The sequence below is a fragment of the Dermacentor andersoni genome, chromosome 2, assembly GCF_023375885.2.
Source record: "Dermacentor andersoni chromosome 2, qqDerAnde1_hic_scaffold, whole genome shotgun sequence".
Taxonomy (NCBI): domain Eukaryota; kingdom Metazoa; phylum Arthropoda; class Arachnida; order Ixodida; family Ixodidae; genus Dermacentor; species Dermacentor andersoni.
In genome coordinates, this window is record NC_092815.1 from 84,134,845 (window position 1) to 84,160,949 (window position 26,105).

At 46.9% G+C, this 26,105-nt stretch overlaps 1 protein-coding gene across 2 annotated transcripts in view; it reads left to right on the forward strand.

Moving 5' to 3' along the window:
* Positions 1-26,105, forward strand: part of LOC126541736 (sodium/potassium/calcium exchanger Nckx30C-like) — a 259,728-nt gene that overhangs the window by 107,608 nt on the left and 126,015 nt on the right. For both annotated transcript variants that reach the window (XM_072286453.1, XM_072286454.1), the window contains exons 2-3: positions 2,436-2,758; positions 6,780-7,460. In XM_072286453.1, the coding sequence (XP_072142554.1) occupies positions 2,576-2,758; positions 6,780-7,460 (864 nt within the window). In that variant the 5' untranslated portion in view covers positions 2,436-2,575. The remainder of the gene's footprint in view (positions 1-2,435; positions 2,759-6,779; positions 7,461-26,105) is intronic.

Below are 26,105 nucleotides of genomic sequence, written 5' to 3' on the forward strand. Positions count from 1 at the left end.
AGTAAAACCTTCACTCTCTTGAGTTTAGACTGTGTTGTGTTTCTATCTCTTTCGTTGCGCGTTCTTTCTCTCTTTTTCTTTCGCGTAGCACAAAACAATCACTTGGGTCTTTTCGCGTTCTCCCGTTGACGCAAAGCGAGCCCCCCTTTCCCTTTCGGCAATTGATCTGCAGCGGGACAGTCTAAGCCACGGAGGCGACGCGGCGAGCTAAGCTGCCACGGGACGATTGGTCGGCCTGCCGGCCCATGGCAGCGTCGCCATCTTGCGAAGATGACACTTGATCTGCAGCGCGGGAAAAAAAGCTCTCGCCATAAACGTCAACCACCAAGAAAACGCGGTCGACGAACCCCTGTACTGTAAAGGAAGAGAAGAAAGCGAAAGGTTACTAGTTTGAACACGCACGTAACCACAGTGGCAACGAGGACAGGGTCAAGTATCCCATCGTTTCGGGTGCCTGAAGCGCGCCAAAAGGCGATGGCCTGGTAGCGGAAATCAAACGGGAAAGTAGGGGAGAAGGGGAAGGTAGTGACGGCAAAAGAAAGACCACCGTGGTCTCTGCGGTGGCGTGGTTGCTGTTTTCAGTGGTCAGTCGGTCTTGTGCAAAGCTGTGAAATATGACCTTCCTAGGACTGCGTCCTCGGCCACTTCCTGTGGCTCGACTTACATCGTCGCTCTATCGCGATGAAAGTAAGTTATAAATAACAAAAAATACCGAGAGATGAAAAAAGATCGAATAGAAGTCTAAGGCTACTCGGAAAGCAATAGCTTTAAACGGTCGACCCTGCGAGATCGGACTGGAGTAGGAAGATAAACAGACGAATCAACAAATAAAGGAAGCAACCAAACGAAGTGAACGGACGAGAGGAAATGGCGATGCCTCGGCGCTGGTATCGCTGGAGAGAAGCGTGCGCCTTTGTCGATGCGTGAAACGTGATAAAATAGCAAAGCAAAGATGTGACGCTGATATAGAGTCGCCGCATTTGCATCGTTTATCACGGACAACGACGGGGGCACATTCGCGCGCTTCGCTTTTCCCATGGCACGCCTGTGCCGTTGATACGATGTTTTTTTTTTTATACCGTAAGGAGGGTATCTACTGTCGTCTCTTTATGCTTGTGTGGAGCGAGAGAAGGACGACTTTTATTGTTTCTGTCTCCTTTCTTTCAGACGATGCGGTAGTGTTCTTTGCCGCAAAACACACACACACACACACACACACACACACACACACACACACACACACACACACACACACACACACACACACACACACACACACACACACACACACACACACACACACACACACACACACACACACACACACACACACACACACACACACACACACACACACACACACACACACACACACACACACACACACACACACACACGCACGCACGCACGCACGCACACGCACACGCACACAGACACAGATACGCACACACACACACATACGCACGCGCGCGCGGCCATGCGTGGCGCGTTTCGCGTCATGGAAAATTCTCATCCTGCGCAGCGAAAGCGACATTTTCTGCTCTGCACAGTTGCGCCCGATTCGTCAGCATATGCAGTCTCCTCTCGCCTGTGTAGCCTCATCCTTGTTTACACAAGGAAAACACTCTGTCTAGTACATGCACTCAGTAGGAAGGAAGGAAGTCGACAAGACCCTTTCCTTGTCTAAACAATGTTTTGTAACCTCGTATGTTGCACCCATTGTAGCGGCTTCAACGAGCACGGTGGAATAATAATCGAATAACACTTGCGTATACAGCACTCGTATTTTCTGCATCAAACTCTCTGCAGCAACATACGCCCAATAAAAGAAAGTGAGCAAAGCAGCTGAGGCTGGCCAATCCTTCGTGGGCAATTAAAGTAGTCATAAAGAGGTGACAAGCAACACGTAGTCGGCAGCGATGGTCCCCATTTCGGCGTATAGCGTGGTCGTAGCATTTCTTGTTCGTTTCGAAGGCGCGACACCCAACGCTTCTCTTGTAGTGCCAACTAAGTCGGTCCTGTGAGTTGTTTGCCTTTGAATTACTGCTGATGCAACACCGCTAAACCGGTTGCCGGTTGGTGGTCAATACCGACTGACGAGCGCTTTACTTTGTTGCTAATTATTTGCGAAACGAAAAAAAAAATAAAAGACTAGAGGGAACCAATGAGAGACCGTATGAAGAAGACGACAGGACTAGCTCGACTCATCAACTCCCTTGTTTTTATATACCTAATTTACCCAATTCATGGCCAATCCCCCACTGTGGTTATGCGCCACTACTACTCAGGCCAACAACAACAACAACAGCGTTTCCACTATCCCCGTCGTCTTCGTCGTCGTCGTCTTCATATGGCCTCTCGTGTGTTTCCGCTGGTTTTTTTATCCGTTTTACGACGTACCGACTAGCCCGGTTCACCGCTTTGACCACTCGCAGATGACGTGGGCCCGGTCGTCCACGGCCAAGAGGCCGCTCGCCCTCGTTCCGGGCCCCGCGAGGGCCGACCCCCAGCGGTGCAACCTCAGCGGGCGTCCCATCGCCTGACCGGCGGCCGTGCAGCGGCTGCGGCGGCGGCCATGGGCGCCCACCCTCACCAGCAACGAACCCCGCCGCTGGGATCCCGCTGCGCGCGCAGGCGCCGCTGGCGGGACCCGCGGCTCGTCTTCCTGTCGGCCATCTTGGTCTTCGGAGGCCTCAGTTACCTGCAGGCACCTTCCTCGCCCGGCTGCGGGACCGACGTGACCCGGCACGGCGAAGGCGTGAGTGTTAATCAGTCCCTCAGGACTCAACGAATAATTAGGTTTAACGGCGCAAAATAACGCCGGAGAGACGTTCGAAGAGAGAGAGAGAGAGAAAAAGCGACGAGAGAAAAGGCAGGGAGGTCAAGTAGACGAGCTTGCGGTTTGTTACCCTACACCGCGTGTCGGGAAGAGAGGGAGCAGAAAGAGAAGAAGAGAGAGAAAGAGTCGACGCGGCGTGCACGAGGGAGGTCTATACACAGGAGATCTATAAGTGGTCACTCAGGCCGGCGCACTGTACGAATAGCTTTTATTCTGCGCCAGCGACGGATACAGGGAGGTTAAATTGAACAGAAAATCCCGTTTGTTGCCTTACAGTGGGGTACGGGGGAGGTAAAACGATAGGAATATAATGCAGATACACGCAGAGCATCGGCGCACGGTCATAGCAATTCACGATCACCGCACAAGACCACAGCAGCCAATCGAAATTGACGCCAAGTAAGAATAAAAAGACCTGTACAGGTTTCTTGTCCGTAACAACAGCAGCAATGCATTCGTCGCACTCTGCTGTTGCGATGGCCTATGAGGTTGGCATTCAAGAATGGTTTGTTTTGACAAGAGTCTGTGATCAATGCTAGCTAAGGCAGTAGCGAGCGATCGTCTGTTTGTCTCAGAAGAGATATTAGGAGATATCAGGATAACACAATAAATATCAGAGACGCCGTAGCGTAGGGCACCGGAAACTTTTTATCCACGTGCGTTTGTTCAACATAGTCTCTGTACACGAACGTTTCTAGCGCTCCGCGCCTGTAGAAATACAGCCGCCGTGGCTGGGAATCGAGCCCGCAACCTCATTGTCAGCATCAGAGCGCTTTAAATTCCCAAGTTTGGCAAGTGTAACTTTGTATCCTGGGCACAAATTTGAGTACACAACTGTAGGGCATATTTTATCCGCTGACTTGTTTGTTCCGTAGTGGTAGCATTGCGGCCTGATTCATATCGATGTTACATACCACGTTAAAATTTTCAATGGAGATTGGAATTGGTGAAGAGCGGACGAGAAAGTGAAGTTTCGCATTCTGGAGCCAACGTTTCAACAAGAGGATCCGTCTTCGTCAAGGCGAAGACAAGCGACCTTATAGAAGACATCAGTCCTCTTTGTCGAAACGTTGGTTTCTGTCTGAGGATTCCTTTCTTTTTTCACTGCTCATTGCACCAAAATTTCGCGTTTTAAGTGCATTAACTTCAACTAGTAATATTTTATGATTATGAGGCATCGAGTAACGAGGGCCAACGGCTCGTTTTCTTTAATTCGAAGAAAAGAACGAAAAGGCGGGAATGAATTGGCGAACTAAGAAAGAGAGAGAGAGTGAGAGAAGACGAGGGACACGCTTGAGGTAATACGGAGGGAAAAGAACGAGGTACAATGGCTCGGCCAGAAGACGGAAGAAATAAACCAGACATTTGAAAGGGAAAGAAAGGAAAAGAAGAAATGAATAAAGGAAGAATGGGAAACAACACCCGTCGTCCAATTCGACGTCCACGACGGCGGAAGAGAAATTCTGCGTTAGCCGCGTTCGAATACGGGTCCCCTGCGATTATGGCGCAGCCATTACTGAACCAAGTTAATCAGTGGACCCCTAGGGAATCATAGCGAGAAGACGAACGTTGCCACAGAGATGGACCTAAAGTAATCTATTTCATTCGCGAAAGGGCAGGCAAGACATGCTACACACGCGAACACAGACTTCGCAGACTGTGGGCGAAGCAATGGGAATTGATTAGGATTACCGTGCACATTGTGGCAGACCTGATTGCTAAGAGCGCGAGCTATAGGGCTACAGGCGACGGCATACGGGGAGCTTTAAGAAAACGGTCTATGACGATGCGTGCACATGTGGGGCAAGGATTTGTTTAGGAGGAGTATGCTGTTGCCACTTATAGAGCATACTGCAAAAATATGGTATCCTTTCATATCTTACTGAGCACGTGATGGACCGCAAGTTCACTTTCGTCGCTGAACGCGTTTAAGAAGAAATACAGCTCACCGCAGCAATATATAAAGCCTAAATAAATGAATACCACCTGTAAAAGGTGCCCCTCCCCCTCCCTTTTCTTTAGCGATGCTGACATGCTGTACCAGTTTGCGTGGTTTGATTGAAAAACCTGCACTATGGCTTGTTAACGAAATTGAATGTAATTAACAATACAATATATCATGCAGGGACGATATACATGTAGAATAACAAAACACTCAAAGATGCCTAGAAGCGCTGCCGTATATTTTTCATCTGAGATGACGTCCGACAACAGGGTCTGGGTGCGTCGCTTTGTTCGCCCCATGTCGCTAACCACATGTCTCCTTCCCCCAGTGTAAGAGAGACAGCAGGGCGCAACCTTGCTTACACGATGCTCGAGTTTTTCGTTATTGCCAGCGCTGTAGTGGAGACATCGATCCACTGCGTTGACGCCATATGGTTCAGCCGTTTCCAGGCATCGTGTCATTCGTAAGGTTTCAATTAACCACTCAGGTTTTCATTCGATTTATTGGTATTATGGCACTGTAAATGTTGGCAAGTTCTGTCACCCGCTTTTGTCACATTTGATTTGCATGTGAGGAAAGAAAAAGAATATAAGATAAAAAAAAACAATCTCGAGCATTGTAGTGCCGTCGCGGGGCTTCAATTAGTCAAAGTGTAGCGTAAGCCTTAAAAAATTCACTAATAAGAAAACTGAAGCGCACAGTCACAGAGAGAGAGAGAGAGAGAGAGAGAGAGTCAAAGTTAGGGAAGTTAGTGAGGTTGCAGCTGGTTTGCTACTTAAGACTGCTGGATGAGGATACAGAAAGAAAACGAAAAAGGAAATAAAAAAATGATAAGTGATGTTCGCGCGCACAAAACAGTTTTCTGTGCATTCAAAGGAGATCGCAGAACCCAGTCTCATTTACAAAGTACAGCAGGTCTCTGGTGGATTTCTGTGTGAATGACGGTCTAGTCTATGGTCACAAAATATCTACAATCTCATTTCCCCTTTCCCCAGTGCAGGGTAGCCTACCGGGATCAGCCTGGTTAACCTCCCTGGCTTTCCCTTATGGCTTTTCCCTCTCTCTATATATATTTCTCTCTTTGAATACTCTATCGCCCTGTCGGCTTAACGCCTGTCTGTCTTTAACCATGAAAATAAGGTCCATAGACGAGGATATGTGCTGTGGCCTTGTCGCAGTCACAAATGTTGTACGAGTCACTGATAGGACGGGGTGCCGATGAGGAAGCAGTAGGCAATTGTGAAATGGACGCTTAGCCACAAGCTACACGATAAAGTTGCGTCGAATTGAGACAGTTCAGGTGATAGTCGAAGGTCTTTCTCTGCCTTTCAATAAAGGGTTCTCTCTCTCTCTCTCTCTAGTCGAAGGCACAATGATGGGTGAAGGGAGCAGAGTCGTGAGAACAACCAGCTGAGTGTACAGTCAGGCAGCGTTGATAATTAAGCGAAAAAGTCGCTAAAATTTAGGGAACCTTTAGTCACCTAAACGGCAGATTTGCCAGTTAAAAGTTTTAGCGACTCTTTGTGACTTTTTGTTGATGTACATAGACAGTAAATTGCCCTGACAAAATTCCTCAAGGCACTTTGGCTAAGTACAAAGCGTCACCAGAATTTTATTCCAAGGGCGATATATGCACCTTCATTTCTCGCTGCTTTCATACAGTTTATGAAAATCGGGGGTTGTCTTCCTTTTTACGTTCCAACCGCTGACCCCCAACCGCACGAGGCAGCTTGAAGTAATAATCTTTAAAAAAATCATAAGGACGACTTTTAGAAACAGTGAAAACATAACAGATACTGAATTCCAAGCAAGTAATCATCACCTTCATCATCATGATCATCACTAATTCATGGCTATACTCGCTGAAAATTGAGTTTTTTTGGCCACGACTTGGCCACTTTGCCTAAATACAGTTACCAACAGGCGCAGAAAACAAGTTAACGGAACGCCGCAAGCTCTGAGCTTTCTCTCGCACCTCCGTTGGTGTCGTCGCAGTTGGAGCCGCTGGGCCGGCTGTCCTGGAGCTCTCGGTCCCTGCTGAACAGCGCCGTCGGCAATGAAAGCGACGTCAATGGCACCGCCGTCAAGAAGAGCGCCCAGTTCCCCCAGGACCTGTTCACCGAGGAGCAGCTTCGGCGGGGCGCCGTCATCCTGCACGTGATGGGCATGGTGTACATGTTCGTGGCGCTGGCCATCGTGTGCGACGAGTTCTTCATACCGGCGCTGGACGTGATCACCGTGAAGCTGGACATCTCCGAGGACGTGGCCGGTGCCACGTTCATGGCCGCCGGCGGCTCGGCGCCCGAGCTCTTCACCAGCGTGATCGGGGTGTTCATCTCGTTCGACGACGTGGGCATCGGCACCATCGTGGGGTCGGCCGTGTTCAACATCCTGTTCGTCATCTCCATGTGCGCCATCTTCTCCAAGTCGGTCCTTCAGCTCACCTGGTGGCCGCTGTTCCGCGACGTGAGCTTCTACTCGGTGATCCTCATCATCCTGATGCACTTCTTCCGGGACAGCATCATCTACTGGTGGGAGGCCCTGGTGCTGCTCTGCTGCTACGCCTCCTACGTGACCTTCATGAAGTTCAACGAACATGTGGAGAAGATGCTCAAGAAGCTCCTCAATCGCAACAAGGTGACGCGTGTGGGCAGCACGGATCACCTCATGCCGCATGTGAGTCTCGTGGCCGCCTCTAACGCCGCTCCTGTTGCTTCCCTGCTCCTCCCCGAGCGCTTGTGGCGAAGTCACACTTGGTGGGTCACTGAACGCGGCGTTTGGGCGAAGCACGAAGCACGAGGTCGCGCACGCGTTGGTCCTCTCTTTCGAATTTGCTAGCGCAGCTGATGTTCCGGGCTCCATTGATAAAAAAAACTAGCAAACAAGCGTTTCCTGCTAAAAATTTGCTTGAAATTGGCGCTTGTCGCGCTGCATGTAATTGCTGGCGTGCGGTACGCCAGTAGACAATTCGTCTCATGTTAATATTTTCACTTTATTTGTTGCTTTCGCTTTATTTGTTACTCGAAAGATTGTGCATAATGCACGAGTCACGAATTTCGTAATGCCACTCACGTGCTTTATAGCATTCATTTATGATTTTATTGTGTGCACGTCCTTTGTAAGTTGATATGTGTAACATTTCTATAAGCTGTTCTTAAAGTTTCAAAGGCGTCTTGTATAGCTTTGTAGGCACAGAGATAAGTCTCAAGTGTCTGCTTATTGTCGGCGGCTGGGAGCTAGCACGAAATAGTCGTGACGCAAGCGAATGTATTGCCACCACGAAGGAGTGGTAGCGACAGCAACACAAGATTGGCGCCTTTTAACTCTTAGCTCTAGGCTTACACGCGATACGTAGAGTGCGTGCAACGACTCACTATGTTCGGTTGCATTCTTGGTCAACCTTGGACGATTTCAGGTAAAAGAAAAAGGAAAATCTTTTTCCGGGGCTCGTTGTCTTTCACGGCTAGACTCGCCACTTCGAAGCTTAACTAAATATTTGCCTAGGTCACACTGTCGTTAACCTGTCCTTTGTTATACTGTGAAGTAGCGTGTCTAGCCACGATTTCCCACCAACTAGTCCCCCTTGCAGCATTACCATCACTGTCCTTGCCTGCTCGAATGGATAATTTCACTGAGCGGCCTCGAAGAGGAGGAAACGTGCGCCTGCATGGCTTGAGCCCGTTCAGTGATCCACCGGTGGCTACAGGGGAGCGAGCTGCGCGTTTAGCCGCACACTTGACTGCCCGCTCAGTCCGGCCGAAGCCGACGTCAGCTGTAGATGTGCGCGAGTCTCAGCTTCGCAGTTGCGTTTACGGTGCCGACGCAGTGCGGCAAAGCAACGCCAGTCGAAGCTTGAGACTCGTCGCTACACACTACGGCTTCGGCCTAAACGGAGCACTCAGCATGTTTCGCTAGGCAAATCCTAACATGTGCTTTCTTTCTTCGCTGGTAGTCCGACCGCTTCCGAAAGGCAGGACGCTGCTGAGGGCGAACGGAGCTGCGTTCTTTTGCTCGATGTGGACGGTTACACAGCTAAGCGAACGGCGGTCATCTTAAGTCTAGTTCGAATTCTGACGAAGCCGGCAAAATGGATAGCTTCGCGAAGACACAATCGAAGTAAAAAAAAGAAGAAACGATGGAATCTACTTTGCTGTCTAAAGAAGATGGCGGTTCCGCATAGTGTCCTAACAAGATGGCGATTGCACAGAATGCTTGGAAACTCGACGAAAAAGCAGCCTGCGCACAAGAAAACGTAGTCAGGTTTTCTTATGCGGCTTATGTAACCTACGGTTAACGTTAATATGCAGTGATAATATGCGCTTTCCTAGCTTTTTCTTGTCGATGCGAGGTAGCGTCAAGTTGCAGAAACGTCTTCGCAATGCCTTACATTGCTTGGGCTCTAAGCTGACTTCATAGGAGTCAAAGTAGACTGTCTTCAATACTGACGAGCATTTGAACGCACCATAGTTTGGTGGCCAGAGAGGTGCTAACAGCTTTGAATGATAAGACTGGCTACCAAATGACGACATTCCTACGCATGCAAACTAATTTGTAAAAAAATATGAAGCAAAGCAAAGCGTGCAAACCTTTCGGAATCGGTTAGACCCGTGCTTCGCCGAACATAAAGCTAGTACTCCTTGCTAGCTTTGGCTGAAGTAGGCAGCTGAATTGTTGAGAAGACCAGATTTGCTTACACCGCACTCAAGACACATAGCAAAAGCCTGAGGGTACTTTGAGTTTTCAACTTCCTTGATTTATATTTACAATTAAGGGCAAATTGAAACAACTGCATCAATATTGAGTCAAGACTGTGAAAAAAAAAAACGATCATATTTTGTTCGACGTCTGTGTCGTCAAAGTATACGTAAAGGGCCAAAACACAACACAGAACTAATCTACATTTAATTACAGATTAGAAAGTCGTAAATTAAATTGGTTGAACAACAAATTGAGAAAATGCTGCGTATTTCTTATAATAAATTACGCAACTGTGCAAAATCATATTTTCAATGTTACTTCAGTTCCACGGCCTATACTGCAGAGCAGTTTTGAGCTTGTGCAGCCACATTTTCTGACAACAGTCTTAATTTTTCGGTTAAAGCTCTCCAGCTACGGAAAGGTTGGTAACAGGAGAAAATGTGTCTTCACGGCGCTGCGGACGTTTCTGGTCCTCTCAAAGGCTAACCTTTTTGCATGAGCACTTGGAACGGACGCCTGCTTGCACAAGACATTGTCTGTGCATCTTCGATGTAGATGTTAATGCCATGAGACGGTACCGACTGGCGCTTCTCATTCGCATCTTTCTCGCACTGCGCCAGCTCCCTTAGCCTCTTACTCTCCCGTATGTTGCGCCTCTTGTGCACACAAGACTGGCGTACAGCGTCACTCTACGGTTATCACTGTGCTATCGGTGCTCGGTCCTCAGCGAAGCGCGCTGCTGCGCTTTTCATTTCTCACGGCAGCTGCAATCCAAGGCATTTGAATTAGCAGTCTTAACCATAAAGAAATATTAACCACAGTAAGGGTTTGGCGGAACTACATTCATAACAATGAAGTGATCAAGAGACACCTTTTCACAATTTAACAAACTGAGGTGGCATTCTTCGACTCATTGCACAGTACAAATGGTTTTTCTTACCGCTTTGATTTCAAGCGTTGCTGGCAGCCAGCGAGAAAGCTTGCCGTGTGATTCGCCGAGGACCGAGCACGGATACTATTGCATCGTCAGTGTGTTTGTTTGTGACTGTTCCTCTATGTGTGTCTTATCTCTCTTATCGCCTGTCACTCTTCACTCCCTGTTATCAAAGCATGGAGTAGAGTCACTGGATATGGTTGCCAGAGTATCTTTACCACCGTCGCTAGGCAAGTGGCGGCGTTGCGTTACGTCCGTACACAAACGGGGGTTTCACTACAGTGCAACAAGCGCCCGCAGCGCCATCTACCATCATTACGTCAAAGTTTGCCTAAGTCGAACTACGCTCGCACCGTGTAGGTGAGACTGTTCGGCGAAAAAACAAAAGCAACAACAAAAACCCGTCTCTTTCTTGTCGCCTAAGATCTGCAAGGCCATTCGAATTTACTTTCACGTTGATTTACTGCAGGCAATGCATTGGCTGCGTTCGCCTGATGCGTTAAGTATGCTTGAAGCTGGCCTATTAGTTTTGAAATGACCATGAAATAAGATGCGCACGTACTTGAGACCACGCCAAGTGTAGAATGCTAGGCAAACTTGGCGCAGTAGTCTTCACACCACTCGGGCGGTGACGCGCCATTTCGGCCGAGGGTGGCAAACGGCAACACTGAAAACGCCTTACCACGACGTTTGGAACCAAATGGCCGCGACCGGTGGCAACAGTTGGAGCCAAAATGGTGGTTGAGCCCTTAGCATTGTGCGATGATGCTCCAAGACAATCCAGTGACTCTTGTTAGCATGGTGCCTCACATTTCCGTTGTTGCTATTGCTTCCTCTGACTGGTGCCTTCGTCACTATACTCTGGAAACTCTGCCGTTGTGATCGCTTCCTTGTTTGTCTGTTTGTTTGTTCGTTCGTTTGTTTGCTTGTTTGTTTGTTTCCTTCACACGGGAAGCGATACCGGAGGTAAAGCTCCGGGTCTACTTCCCGCACAGCATTCCTGTTCTCCCGCAACTCGACCGTACACACGCCACGTACAAGCCAGTGTAACTGCTCTGGAAGAAAGACCACGTTCTCTCACCCTTTGTTGCTTGAGTTTTTTCTTGTTGCTTTATTTGCACTGAAACAAGCTATGAAGATGTGGCCGAAGGGTGGGTGGCACTAACCCTTGACTGAGGCCTGCTTCTGAAAATCAATAGCAACTCGACTGCGCTTGACGCTCGTTTCGAACAATTACAAACAGCATGCACTGTTGGACGTTAAGATAAGCGGATAAATAAGCTAATGACAACACAGCAAAATAAGTAAAGCATGAAAAAAAACAACAAGAAACATATTCTTAGCAAGCAAAGTAGAGCATATACGAGGCAACTAAACAGTACAATTGCGTGGGGCCGCACAGAATAGAGGTAATCGATGTTCATTAGTTACGCAGATGACATTTCCGACGTGGAGAAATCTTCGATCATTATGTGCTGGTCAATTAGTCAAGGGCATAAGGCTTATTGCGTAATAATACAGCATCTCCTACTGATCAGCGGTCGCATCAACGGAATAGAAGTAATAATTATACACACTTGAATGTCCGTAAAAGAAAAGTTACAGCAAATAAGTTAGGCCGAAATCAGCAAGGAGACGGAAGCTATATGAGTATTTTGTTTCTGATAATTCCGTATGGTTATCATTTGTAGGTTTGTGCTTTTGTCGGGTGGATGACAAGCTTTTCTTTCTTTTTAGATGTCCATACAATATTTCTTGCGTATTTATTTTCCGGGCAAATTTTTTTATTGGCGCATTTCGTGTAAGTAGGAAACTACACCAGGCCTTTGAGCAAAGTACCTACATGTTAAACCTACGCATGTTAAGATATTACATTATGCAGTGTACACGATGGCACAAAGATGAAAAACTCAGCCATTTCAGTTTTATACAAATTTGTGAATAGTTACACTGACGGACGAACTGGTACTCGCGGTATTACTCCATTCACTTCTACAATTACTGCCCGTTAAGAAACGATACTCATACGCAACATACTCTGCAGCTATCGCATTAATTCGCACGTGCTTTCAGATAATCTTCTGCATGAAGTACGAGTATACCTAAGTTCATATAGGAAATGTGGTCGAACTCGGCTTGAAGCTAGTCTTGCAAGTTTAGTAATTTACGTCTCGTTAACATGGTCTAAGCGCTTATCATCTCTGTTCAGCTTTGTTATGGGTTCGCAGAAAAACAGTTTCATGGTCATAACGAGCAAGCGCTGGCCAAGACCTCTATTCCACGCGGTCGAACGTGCCTTCAAGGTCGGCGACGGTAAACGAACGCGTTTTAACGCGACAGCGTTAAGTTCACCGTGTCGCAGAAAATCCGGTGACGGCGTGCCACACAGGCCACACAGGCCCACAGGCCCTCAGTGTAACGCAAAGAAGTTACTGAACTAATTGAATTCCTCGAAGTAAGATGTGTCAGAAAAATTGTAAAGTACGACTTACACACAACCTACAGACATGACTATAGCGTCGGATTGTAATTTGAATATGCAGGAAAACATAATTCTGTTACGCGGAAACTCAAACACAAACCCCGTTTCCGGCGTTTCTGCGATTCATACAGCGGCGCTGCCGGTTCCCTTCAACACCTCCAGAAGGCGCTCGCCTATGCGCATCGCGGCTCACGCAAAAGGCCGCGTTTCTACCAGAAAGTTCGCCTTCGTGCACAGCGCTTACCGCCAATGTTTCCCGGCAAACATTGCGGTTACATAAGCTGCAGTTGCAGGAAAGCGTAAGAAGTAGTCAGGGATCTTTGAATGCTATGGCATTCCACTCTTAAAGGCGAATCTTAAGCGTCCTACAAAATGTTAAATATACGCGCAGGACAAAGTTTATTATATTTTTGAAAGAGATGAAGGTATCCAATTAAAAATTATTTCTGAAGGTATGGATAGCCTACGCCTAAGAATGAATATGTTGCTGTATGTTCTCCTCGCTTTAAATTGCTTTGCGCGCTTTCTTTTTTTACCCTGAAAAAAACTTGCAGAGTTCAGTGACCCCTTCGGCAGAGTCTTTTATCAACGGTGTGTGAAATGCACGTGAATGATATGTGTCTCGGTATTGCAACTCTTTCCAGTAAGCAATTCTAACGACTCATGAAAAAAAGAAAGAAAAGTTCTTGTTCTAATAATAATTTAAAGCATCGCGTTTGTGGGTATTGCCTGGCTACAGAAACACTTCGAAAGTCTAAGCTTGCTTCACGAAGGCACCTGTTTACCACCTCAGTATATCTTATAGTTTAGCATTATACGGCCTTCTAGTATGGTTTCCGGTGCACTTACCGGGGAGGGGGGGGGGGGGGCAGAAAGTGTCAACATGATTTTAATATAAGGAATCACGAGAAGAAACAGAAAGGCGACCGCGAGGCATGATATGATAAATAATAAGAAGAAAACAATGTTCCTTTTGAAAAAGAGAGACAATATAATTAAAAACAGAAAAAGAAGGAATAAGGAGAAGAACCATGACACTGTTAAGCGACAGAGAAAAAAGCACAATTTACAAGTTCTGACTCGCTGCGAAATCTGTAAGAGACTTGTCACTGGTGGCTTTAGGACACGCGGGCCTGACGTATTCAAACAGAAAACAGAGTCACTCAACAATAGGCGGATCTTTTGAAAGCAGCAACAGTAACAACACGCGTTGGGAAGAACGAGAAAGAATAAAAAATTGTGAAGAGCACAATTGGTGGAGGAGAGACGCACACTAAACATCCTCTTCGGAGATAAACATACGGCCACAGAGAAGAAGAAAAAAAGAAAGAAAGAAAGGCAGCTAAACGAAGTAAAAATGTTCAGCTGGATAAGGCAATGTCGGAGAGATGAGCTTAGACTCCAGATCTACAACTCGGCGAGTACTGTGCGCCAACTATAACCGGATCTGCGCCAATGCAGTCATGCATGGTGGTTGATGAGGGCAGAGGCAACTGAAAGAAAGAAAGAATGAGAGAGAGAGAGAACGAGAGAGAAAGAGAGAGAGAGAGGTTTTATTAACCCACCATTGCGTGATATTTATACTGCACACGCAAGGGAAGCCGCGGCATTGATAACGCGAGCGGCCTTCGCCCATAACAGGGCCACGTACACCGAGAAGACCCGTGCACATGTTGCGTGCTTGTCGCGTCTCGGAAGGCGCGCAATGCGCCCCAACTGTCGCTGCTTTTTGACCCGTTTTTTTTTTTGTCCTCAAGATGCAACCTTGTGCACTCCAGAAAGGCCAGTTTCGCTCGTATTATTTCTTACGCTTTTCCTGGAGCCGAGACCACTGGCGAGAACGCTAAAGCACTTCGTTTTTTTTTTCTTTTCGCCTTTTTGTTATTAATGACCTTTGACTTTTTACGTCTGTTTACGCAGTGACGGCAGTACGTTAGGGTCCTGTCGGGCGGCCATTGCGAAACCCCACTGACGGCAGGACGCATTTGAAGCGAACGCAGTGCCAGTGAAGAAAAGAAAAGAAAAGAAAAGAAAGAGTACGAGTGACGAAGAAACGTGATATGTGGCGGCCGCATTCGCAATTTCTCTGCTTCCGCCTGGATTCCCAATCTGAACCCCCTGCGCTGTACTTTCAGTATAACCGTGATGTATCACTTTGTCACGCTACGGCTCCGTCACCAAGCACTGTTTGGTTACTGCAAACCAGTGTTCGGGAAAATTGTAAAGTAACTGAAAAAAGAGCAACGCGAAAGGCAACACGAAGAACAAAGAAGTAAAAGTGGCAAGAACGGATAAAATAAGCGTCAGAAGCGTGAGCGCCGCTTCCGTCGCATCACTTATTATTATTTTTATTTTTTTGTGCGAGAACAGATTTTCACGGATGACAGAACCTGCTGGGTTGACGAAACGAGGAAGTGGCTTGAGCATATAGCGCGTGCGATGCAAATGTATTCCACTGTGTTTTTTTTCTTAACCTTTTCGTTCCGTTCTTGGCCGGTTTTCTTTTTTCTTTTTTCTCGCTCGTGCAACACTCGCGTATTTTCACGCGCATGCGAAGGGGGGATGCGCCTGAGCAATAACTGTGTGTCATGTGGCACCTTACGCATGGCTTGGTTCCAACGCCTCGAAGAACGAATGCGGATCGCCCCTTCCGATATTGCGCCGTAGCTGCTTCGCCTATATACGTGCGCGACGACATATGTATAAAATCCAGACGGCATATATATGGTTCGAAACTATCTCGAATCGAAACTAAATCTTGCGGTGGTGCAGCCGCCATAGTAATGCCAATAAAGTGAGTGAGTCAGGCGTCACGTTGCGTTTTCTCGCTTAAGTGTCCTGTGCCTTCGTCACTTTGTGCGCGACATTTAATTATTTTATTTATTTGTTTGCACATACTGCGGACCAACATTTTGGTCTAAACAGGAGGGGCGAAAGAAACACTAGATCGTCGCTGAAAACGGCAAGAGTACAGTACGTTAGAACACTGATCACAAATTAAGTAATCCTCACGTTTTTGCACCAAGATCTCCACACATTATCTCCCGCGGTAGTAAATTCTAGTCTGTCACTATTCTGGGAAAATATTTGTAAGCATTGGTTCGCGCAAATACCGGTGATAACGAGTGACCGTGTTTACTACGGGTTTTCCTAGCCGTGGCTCGTTTGACGCAAGACGGAACATTAATGTCATTTTCCTCGAGATAATTTTTTATGAGAATATTAAACTGCTAACGTACCTTTCTTCGTGTTTCCAACAAACGAATGCTATGTAATTGCATTAATGAACTAGGCGAGTCACGACTTCGATACTTGTTAAATGTGAATTTTACAGCTTTCTGTAGTGCCATTTCAAACGGCGCCAATATATTATTTTTTTAAATAAAAATATGGCGAGTATACCGTAATTATGATTATACTGCAGATTGGTCGCCCGCCTCAGGGGATGCGTGCCTTTGCGTGCATCATTTCTATATTATGTTCTGTCTTTGTTTGTTATTGTTTTCATTTATGGATGTTTTATGCGGAACTCCGTTTCACCCGAGTAACCTGGAGTTATGCACCACAAGTCACATAACATCGCAAAGCTCTAAAGAAGACTCGTTATAAAATGGCATTTCGATAAGGCCTCAAAGCACGAATTTTCACCATTGGCAGCAACCAGCCATCAGCGGGGACTTAATATTGCGAGAAAGTGCCATTTGCATAGCTATATTTGCATAGCTATATTTGCGTACATTTCCGGCTAATTTACATCTGAGCCCAGCCAAAATGGCCACATCTCCCAATATTCCCATATGCGCATACGCTGCTGCGCTTCTTAAGAGGACGCTTTAGCTCGGGCCCAACTCCGATGCAACGATGTTCAAATATGTGTAAGACGGAGAAACCTTTTTCTTATATAACCACTGGGCCAATTTCAATGAAATTTGCCCCATTTGATTGCTGGAAGCGGAATTTCTATTTAGTGCCTAAATCATTCTTACGAAATTTTCAAAAATTGGTCAGCTTGAAAAAAAGAACGGAATGACGAAGTTTACAAATTTGTAGCTCTGCACCTAGAACAGATATCGCAGTTTTGCAAACTGCACTCATTAGAGCATTCAAAGCGGACAAATTTGATATGTAAATTGTTATCTTACATGAATTTGTGTCACTGTATAAAAAGGTTTTGCAAAAGTTCCACTCACAAAATAGTGCTCTGCATGAGAGCCACGTATAATATACCAGTTTTGTCCGCTTCAGATGCGCTATTAGGTGCAATTTACAGAATTGTGATATCTTTTTTTCGTTGCTGAGTTACAGAGTTGTAAACTTGATAGTTTCGTTCTATGAAAATTGGCCCTTTCCGTGAATAAAAAATGACGTCCTAAATAAAAAATTCAGAACCAACCGTCACTAGACTTTTTTCTTTGAAATGCAACAAACCTGATCAAGCTTGGCGCAGTGGTTGTCGAGAAAGGAATATTTCTCATTTCCCATGTATTTAGATAGGAGACCCCGAGCTGAAGTTTAAGTACACCACAACGCCGCGTTTGTCTTTCTAGGTAATTGCAAAAGACAAAGTCTCTGCCTACGCTGCAATCGCGGCAAGAATTTGTTCCATATTTCTACCGCTTTGGTCGGAAACTGCAGGGTGGTCCTTTAAGTAGTGACGGCTATGCACTGAGAGGCTAGCGCAACTCGAAACATCCGCTCGTTAAAGTGACGTCATGCGCCGAAAATACGGCGAAAAAAAAAAAAAAAACGCATCGCATGTCGTTACCGATCCAAGGGATGCTTCGTAGATCTGCACTTGTCGGCGAATAATTGAGAACGTGAAGTAGGTATTATTGTTTTACGAGTGCCGAAGTAATCACTCAATGAACTTCGACCGTGTCGTTCACGCAATGACACAAATCCCGCGGTACGAGCAACGCAGAAAGCACTCTGAGGGATTCGTCTGTGTGACGTCACTCTCCAGTTTGGTACGACTCGTTAATTTTAATTGAGTATGCTTTGGCAACGACTACGCGTAAGGCGATGGCGCGGCCTATATTTGAACGAGTAGAGGCGTACGCATAGCATATACGGCTCACGTCTCTGACATTGCAGCCAATGATGCTCCGTCGCTCTGATAGAACGCATTCGAAAGTATTAACGCTGCACACGTGTCTTTTTTTTAGACGATAGTGTAAAAAACTGTTGCCTCGTTTTATGCCTTTAAACGCGACACGCGCAAGAATTACCCTGAAATTCACAAATGACGCGGTAAATATTGGTGTTTGCTGCTGCTTGTATGTGTGCCGGCTCGTTCTCTTCCCGGCTGCTATTTGGAGAAGTTAATCGAGAACACAAACAAGCCTCTTCAAAAATGTCCCTACGCTGCTGCCGCCTTAATGGCCTAATTACCTCTAACGACAACCTAGCTGCGAACAAAATAATACGATGCTGAGAAGCGAAGCTGCGCCGAGCTGAACAACCGCTGCTGCGGTCACATGCTAATGAAGTTTTCGCCGGCCTCTCCGTCACCGTTTTCGTTCCGCGGAGCAAACTATCCGCCTCACGTCTCTGTCTTTTTATTTTTCTTTTCTTCCTTGTTTCCTTCTTTTTTTTTGCATTGCATTCTTGCTTAGGCGAACACCCAAACTACCCAGAGAGACACTTCCGAGAATATCTCTTGGGAAATCGCGGCCGAGCAGTTATTTCGTACTCGCGGATATCGGCTCTCATTACGTGTAAGAGCGTCATTCGCTATCGGTCAGTGTCAAGTGTGGCCTCCTTCCATACATGCATAACAATTAGCGCGAGATGCTGCGCCTGGGAAGTGCTACACCGACGAGCCGCAAAAAAAAACAAAAAACAAAAAAGAACTCAATCATAACGTGTCTGTTTCGAGGCTATACAGTCACACAAGGTTTCAAGCGCTTGGCTGCAGAATTTTTCACGATGGCGTCGCCTTTGCCGCCTAGTGAAATGCGGCGAACACCCCAAGCGTGGCGTCGCCGAGCTCTGCGGGCGCCATTTGCGAACGACGTCCGAGCTAATGCGCGCGAGGTGCGGCTTTCGTGCCTCCTTCCTCGGTGGCGCAATAAGGCAACGTCTGCAGAGAATATACCTGCGCTTAAAAGGAGTGCTTACGCGGTTTGCGATGAGATTACGCCTTCGCAGCAGAAGCGAGAGGCGATGATTTCGTCGGCGATCAGCGCGGCCCCCTTTTTGAGGACGCCTTCTGCTGACGGTGGGAATTCGCGACCCAGAGTGTAAGCGACGTTCGTTCGCGGTGGAGTCTGGTGTATGCTAACTTCTCCATCAGTGGTCTGGAAGCGAGTACGCAACGTTCACCGAAATCGCTATATGGAAGTATTTGACCAAGTGAAGTGCACGCGTCAACGCACTCAGACCTTGCGAAATACCGTCTGCTCGCAAAGCTTCCAGACGAACATTTAGTGAACGTGACGCTGCGGACTCTCTTAAGTGCTGACTCTCCCGATGCCTGCTATACACCTTGACGTGCGACATGTTATTGTCGGCTGGTTTTTGACGTCAGTCTAAGGTCCCGAACAATTTCCCCTTTTCTTGTGCTGCTTCGGGGATGCGGGAAGAGTCCAGAGGAGATAGAGAATGCAACGGGATTCGACGCATGGGGTGTGTTTGAAGAGGCAAAAATGATACAGATTAACAATGTCCTTCTTTTTATCGTCATACTGCGCGTACACTTGCATACGAAAGATGGCGTAGTGAATGTATTCATTCCGTGTCTTCGGCAGACCTTCATTATATAGATGATCACCATAACCTTTATTACGTTTATTATGTAATTGTAAATCTTCGCAGACTTGCAGCCTATATAGGCGCACTACGGATGGCGATGCTCGTTTAGTCAGTGCCTGCTTAGCTTATTGCCCTAAGCGGCATAGGTCGCAAAAGACCGTTAATCACGTCGTCCAAGTAAGTAGAAAAGCGTCTATACTCGCCTCGCGTAATTGTTGACTAAGCGCCGGCCCTTTCTCATAAAGTGTGCCCTCTGAAGTAACTGGTATGCTACGTGAATACAAGAGGGCTCTCACTACAAACCAGTCACTAAAGTTCCTGCACGACCTGTTTATAGCATAACATTTTTTTTTCTAGACCTTAAGGGAGTTTTTCTCGAAAAAAAAAAGAAAACTACCTGATCCACTGGCTGCATGGCGTAACTGCAAACATAGTCGGATTCCTCGCGTGCAAAGGAGGCGAGTGTGTTTTGTAGTACTTCAAAGTACTCTTAGAGTAATTTTATACGCTTTTCTTGCCTTATTTGAGGCGCGGGTATCTGAACGTCTAATATATCTTGGGAAAACCAAAAATGAACGCGTCTCCAAGTTGCAAACGGAGATGAACTGCCGTGTCCCCAGAGTCTCGTGGGTGGAAGCGTCGACGTTGCGATAGCTCAGAATAGCCCACGCGGTTAATGTGCTTTCCAGAGCGGTTAATGTGCGCCGGTCTGGATTGCGGCCCACTCGCTTTCGCAAGCCTGTCTTTAAGCCTCTTGCTTTCAAGAGGCACGTTAGCGCGCCAATAACTCTGTGGCTGGCTTATACATACCCGTCTTGGAAATTATATATCGCCGGCTTGTCGAAACAAATGAGAAAACTTTTGCTATAAGGATGCGCCGAGGAGCGGGGAGGGAGGGGGTTGCGTATATTTAGGCAAATGAGGCCTGTGCCATCGAAACTATAGGAGGCTCGCAAAAATCTCTAACTAGACGAAAACTTCTTGGCCATCGAAGCAATGCTCTTTACAAGCGTAAATAGCCTAATATAGCTAGCCAGACATAATCTGATATATTTTTTTATTCAGTAAGCATGTACATTTGCAGACTCCAGCAAATTCGCAATTTCCGTCCTCCGGTTACGCAACCGTTATTAACCGGGCAGGTTAGCACAGCAGAGATGAAGTAAGTCCGATGACAGCAAACGTATGCAAGCTATATAGTGTGTTGCAGCAAGCCTCAAACTGGAGCACTCAACGCATTCGCGGTTTCAAGTATGCTTTACGACGCCTCCGCGCCATATTGGCTCTTGATGAACGCCGAACCCCGGCCGAAACGTCAGTAAAGTTCTGTTATCTTTTCCTACGTGCTTCTATTCTTTGAACTATTCCTCTGACGGTGGTCTGCTCACCGTTAGTTGCACTTCGCTCTCCGAAGAGGCAGGACGTACGACACTTTGCAATGCGTGTGAACGCAGCTCCTATAGATTCGGGACCTCAAAGAGGTGCAACGTATTATTATTATTATTATTATTATTATTATTATTTGGTTTAAAGCATATATATACACTTGACAGGAGAGGGAAAGCTATAGGAGCAGGCTGGCAACTGCCATCGGAAGGGGCACAAAACCTGCCTACTCTTCAAAAAGGAGGAGACAGAAACACGGGAATGGAAGATCAGAAGAAGGGGAGGAATGAGGAAAGAATGAGCAAAACGACATAATGCTAACGTATTTCCTTCAAGTTTACTGCTAAATCGACACTGAATTTTTTTATTCCACCGCGTTCAACATTTGCCAATTCACCCTGTTTTCACCCAAACTGAGCACATTCGACGCACAATGTAACCTTCACATAAAGTCATATTTGTCACACAGGAGAGCAGCACATGGTACGTTCTCCGAAGGCAACGTGAGACTGCCAGAATTAAATTAGAGTCACCGATGTGACACGCAGTTGAGTGCTGTCATCGAAGTCGTGAAGGTCCAGTTTTGACACATGCTCAGGCGTCTTCAGTTATTTACCGACACATTCAACCGTTCATTCTCTCTATTTATCTTTCTACTCTCCTCTTTCTTCCCCTCCCCCCCCCACCCCCCCACCCTCGTATAGGCTAACAAACCAGGCGTTTGCCGTGTTGAGCTTCTTACGCGTTTCTTCGTGTTCTATACCTACATCTCTCTTGACTCATCTATATATGGCCACGTGACTATGTTCGGCTCAGACGCCGCCGCTATGTGTGTGTGACTACAGACAATGGGCAAAATTATACATTTATTGGTAGGCATGCGCGTGTTCGCACGTTTCAGGCAGTCACGTCGGTACGCTGCTTCTATATATACGAATCACAGAAGGAGCGTTCACACGGGCTATCACCGGTTGCAATTCCTTCGTGCTTTCTTTCTTTCTTTCTTTCGTTCTTTCTTTCTTTCTTTCTTTCTTTCTTTCTTGCTTTCTTGCTTTCTTGCTTTCTTTCTTTCAGCCATTCTGACTTTGGTCTCTTCTCTGCATCGACATACGCGGTCGCTAGGGCGGCATTAACAGGCTCACACGAAATCACGTCGCCTACTGGGTTCTCGTTAACGCCTCGCATATACGCGGTCGCGTTTGTGTCGAAATGCCGTCGGTATGGAACCTCACATCAGCGCGCGCCGCGCACGTTTTATCTTTACGGGTTTTGCGTCGCTGGCCTCCTCGTCGAAAGCGAGGTCTACGACTCCGTATACGTACGTGCCTGCTTACCGAACAACGTTCGCCGCTTACGTTGACGCCGTGATGAGGAAACACGACATGTTACTTTTTCTCGCACAGAGACGGAACAGCGAAAGAAAAAGGGAACTATATGTGGCGGCCACATTGCATCGGCATTCCAAAAGACTTTCGCAAGCTAGCGCAGCGGCCAACGGGAATGAGGGGCGTCGCGATAAGACGTTAAGGTTGCTTAAGTGTAGTCATCACCACTGGCTTAGATGATGAGACCCTATTTTGTTGCTCTCCGAAAGGAGAAATAGGTCCGCGTAATCACTGAAGGTATGCCGATCAGTCGGTAGCAGTGTACTCTTCGCTGCTGCGTTATCCACCGCACTACGCTGACGCCCCAATAGGGAGAGAGTGTCTGCTTCTCAAATTGAGTAGTGACGTACAACCACCTTCATTTTTAACCCCAACACGACTATGTATATAGTCTATTCTTGTCTCTCCTGCGAGGGATGCTAGATATTTCTTGTTTGGGTGGTATGAATGCGCTAGTTTAATGCGTCTTCTATCCAAAGCAATCGACGCTTGCACCTTAGAGCCCGCATTTTAGAAAAGTTTACCCGCCGGATATATATCTTCGTTTTTCGGGTCAAGTTTGACGGCGTCTGTGCGTTACGCTGTTAGTCCCGACGATCCTATTGCAAAGCCCACCGTGAACAAAAAAAGAAGAAAGAAAAAATGAGCTCGAAAGGCGCCGCTGTTCTGCCGGCTACCCGTTTTATTGTGTGCCCCGGATGAGCTCGCTTGTATGACGTCGGATGTTTTAGCACGAAACTTTTAGTTCTCACATGAGGCGCTGACAGCCGATGAAGTTGCCTAAATAATGCGAGGCTTGCCTACTAAAAAAAAAAAAAAAAAGAACGCAATCTCACACATTGTTAGTAACACTTCTATTGGACACGGAGGCATGGACGCGTTAACCACCATTTTTGCGTCTGTCTGTCGCTGACCCTGTTTACCTGACTTGACGCTCACTAACACTCCCTAGATAACGAAAGGCCTCCAATTTTTTAATCAGGACATCGCGCGAGGAGTACAAAGACCCGTATATTTCAATGGAATACACCAAGAGACGTTTAGCGAAATCATTATTATTTTTTAAACATGGTCTTGAATGGGTGAGTGGCCTGCCTGAACGTTTCCGAAAACACGCAGCACTCGTAATGTAGCCAGACTAGAACCGTTTTTCAACATCATCTTGGACTCTCATGGTGCATTCTTACGTGCCCCCAATCAGGGATGACATGATCTTTAAATTAACTGTGTTCAAGGTCTTCCTTGCGTTTTCATTTGTCCCTGCAGGTCAGGTCCACTCAGCGGGACACAGTTCATCGTTACACCAAGCGGGGTCGGATTTAGTATAGGTTGCGGCGCACACACTGGGAGCAAGTCCTTTATTCTGCACTACAGTGCCGGATATTTCATACATAGTTAATGAATACATACGCGCAGCAAGACCGCTTTTAGTGTTGTGGGCTGTATCAGTTACAAAATATTCAGCCTATCAAAAAAAAAAAAAGGAATACCCAGAGTCTAAATTTCATTAATTGTCAAACAAATGCTTGTGTGAAATATGCAGCACTATTGCAATGTAACAAATTTGTCACACAGGTATGGAGGAGGAAGGAAGGAAAAAGTGGAGAAGGAAGGCAGGGAGGTTAACCAGTTTTGCCTAACCGGTTTGCTACCCTACACATGGGAGCGGGATGGGGGGGATGAAAGATGGGGAGAAGAGATAGAGGGCACATAACACGGCACACACATCGTTGGTTACAGTCTGTCACTCTTGTGTGGTACGTGACATCACTGTCACAGTCGCTTGTCCAAGCCCGTATCCTTCATAAACCGAAGTAGTCCCTTCGTCGCCTTCAGCTGCGATGTCTTCAGTCGGCGATATGTGAAAATGGTTGCAACTGACAACGGTCTACTGTCAAGGTGCGCTATAACGGACGCCATGGACTGTCTCTGAACATTATATTCAGGACAGTCGCACAGAATGTGTTCCAGCGTCTCCTCGCAAAGACAGGCATTGCAGAGAGCGTTGTCGGCCATTCCAATGCGAAACGAGTAAGATTTCGTGAAGGCACACAGGTATAATGCCTGCCTATACGTGCGGGATGGGAGTTTGTAGTTCTAAGGACTGCATCAGAGACAAGATGTGCACCCCTCCGGGAAAAAGCCATCACCGGATATATTTCTTCAGCTTGCCAAAGCGCCGTTAACGCACAGGTTACAACGCTCGCCATTATACGCTCTCGCACTGTAACTGAGGCGGCCTCAACCCTTTCTATACCGTGTGTCTTATATAAGATTAGCTAAGCTGTTCAACGAAAGTAAAATATATTTAAAAAACACGGTGTAAGATACAATTATAACGAGTATGCGATGTTCGGTTGTCAGAGGTCCGATGATCGATCACGTCTATGACGCATGCGTAGCTAGAGTTGACTGACAATGACTCTCCTTCCCTTTCTTGCTTTCTCTCTTTCAGCCCTGTGCGAATAGTATTTATTTATGCAGGCTTCAAGGACGTTGTTGCTGGCCGTCAACGCTGGTCCAGTGCTCTCCCTTGCTCCTGTGTTTTTTGGCGCTGTTTGAAATGAATGAACACTTAAGTCTTGAATCGTTTTTGGTACCGTGCTTCTGTAATCATTGTTTTTCTTTTTTTTTGCTTCGTTGAGCAGCTTGGTTAACGTTGGCTGCGACACCCTATATATGACCGAATGCCTGCGCCCTTTGGGCCATGACTTCACACGCGGAGAAACACAGCTCATAGAAAACCATGATCTGGGAGCGCGCAAATTTTCTTTTAAGTGGGAGGCCCAGCTGACAAGCTCGAGCCCTGAAGACCAGCATCGCCTGGTGAGCAGGGCCAAGCTATCGGCTCAGGCCCACGGCATCCTGGACTAGGGACGCCGCCCACCTCGGACGATATTACCGTCGGCTCATTTCTACTAGCAAAGTTTATTCCTCCTCCTCCGTCACAGTTGTGGGGCGGCTTCGTGAACACATAAACCCACCTCAGTTGCCCGCTTATGACAGTGCCCTATTAAACGCTAGCTTCTATTTATTTTCCTCCGGGCCGGCGCACTGCAGGGAAGATATTACGCACAAGTGGAGAGCATCGTGACTCCACCTTGACTCGCAGCCGTTTAAGATAAGACTTACAAGCAAATAATAGCCGAGAAGTTTCCGGTATAACCCTGCTGTATACGCAGTAAGCAAAAAGAAGAAACCTTGTTCGCTAGTGACGACGATGTTTACGGTACCGTTCAATTGCCATGCATATATATAAGAGATACGTGTACATCTTCGCAGAGACAAAGATTACTACGTTGAGGAGCATCCGTGAACTCACAGAGACAATAGTTCGGGGCCTGCCTCATGTGGCGATGGTAAATGATAATGTCCTCAGTGACTTACAAGGTCGCAGACGAAGGTGAACACCCACACGCGGGCACTGCGTTTGTGTTTGTCTTCCTCCGAGTCCATGTTCTGCGCTGCGAAAACTTTATGTGATAACAACAAAACAGAGGCGCGCATGATTAAGCTAATTGTATACTTACGTAGCCCGTTTAGAGAGAGCTAGAGAGAAAAAGAGGATCAAAGAAAGGCACAGGGAGGTCAACCAGAAGCACGCCCGGTTTGCTGCCCTACACTGGGGGAAGGAAATAAATGTTGAAAAGAAAGAAAGCAGGGAAGAGAGAAAGAGTAGTAGT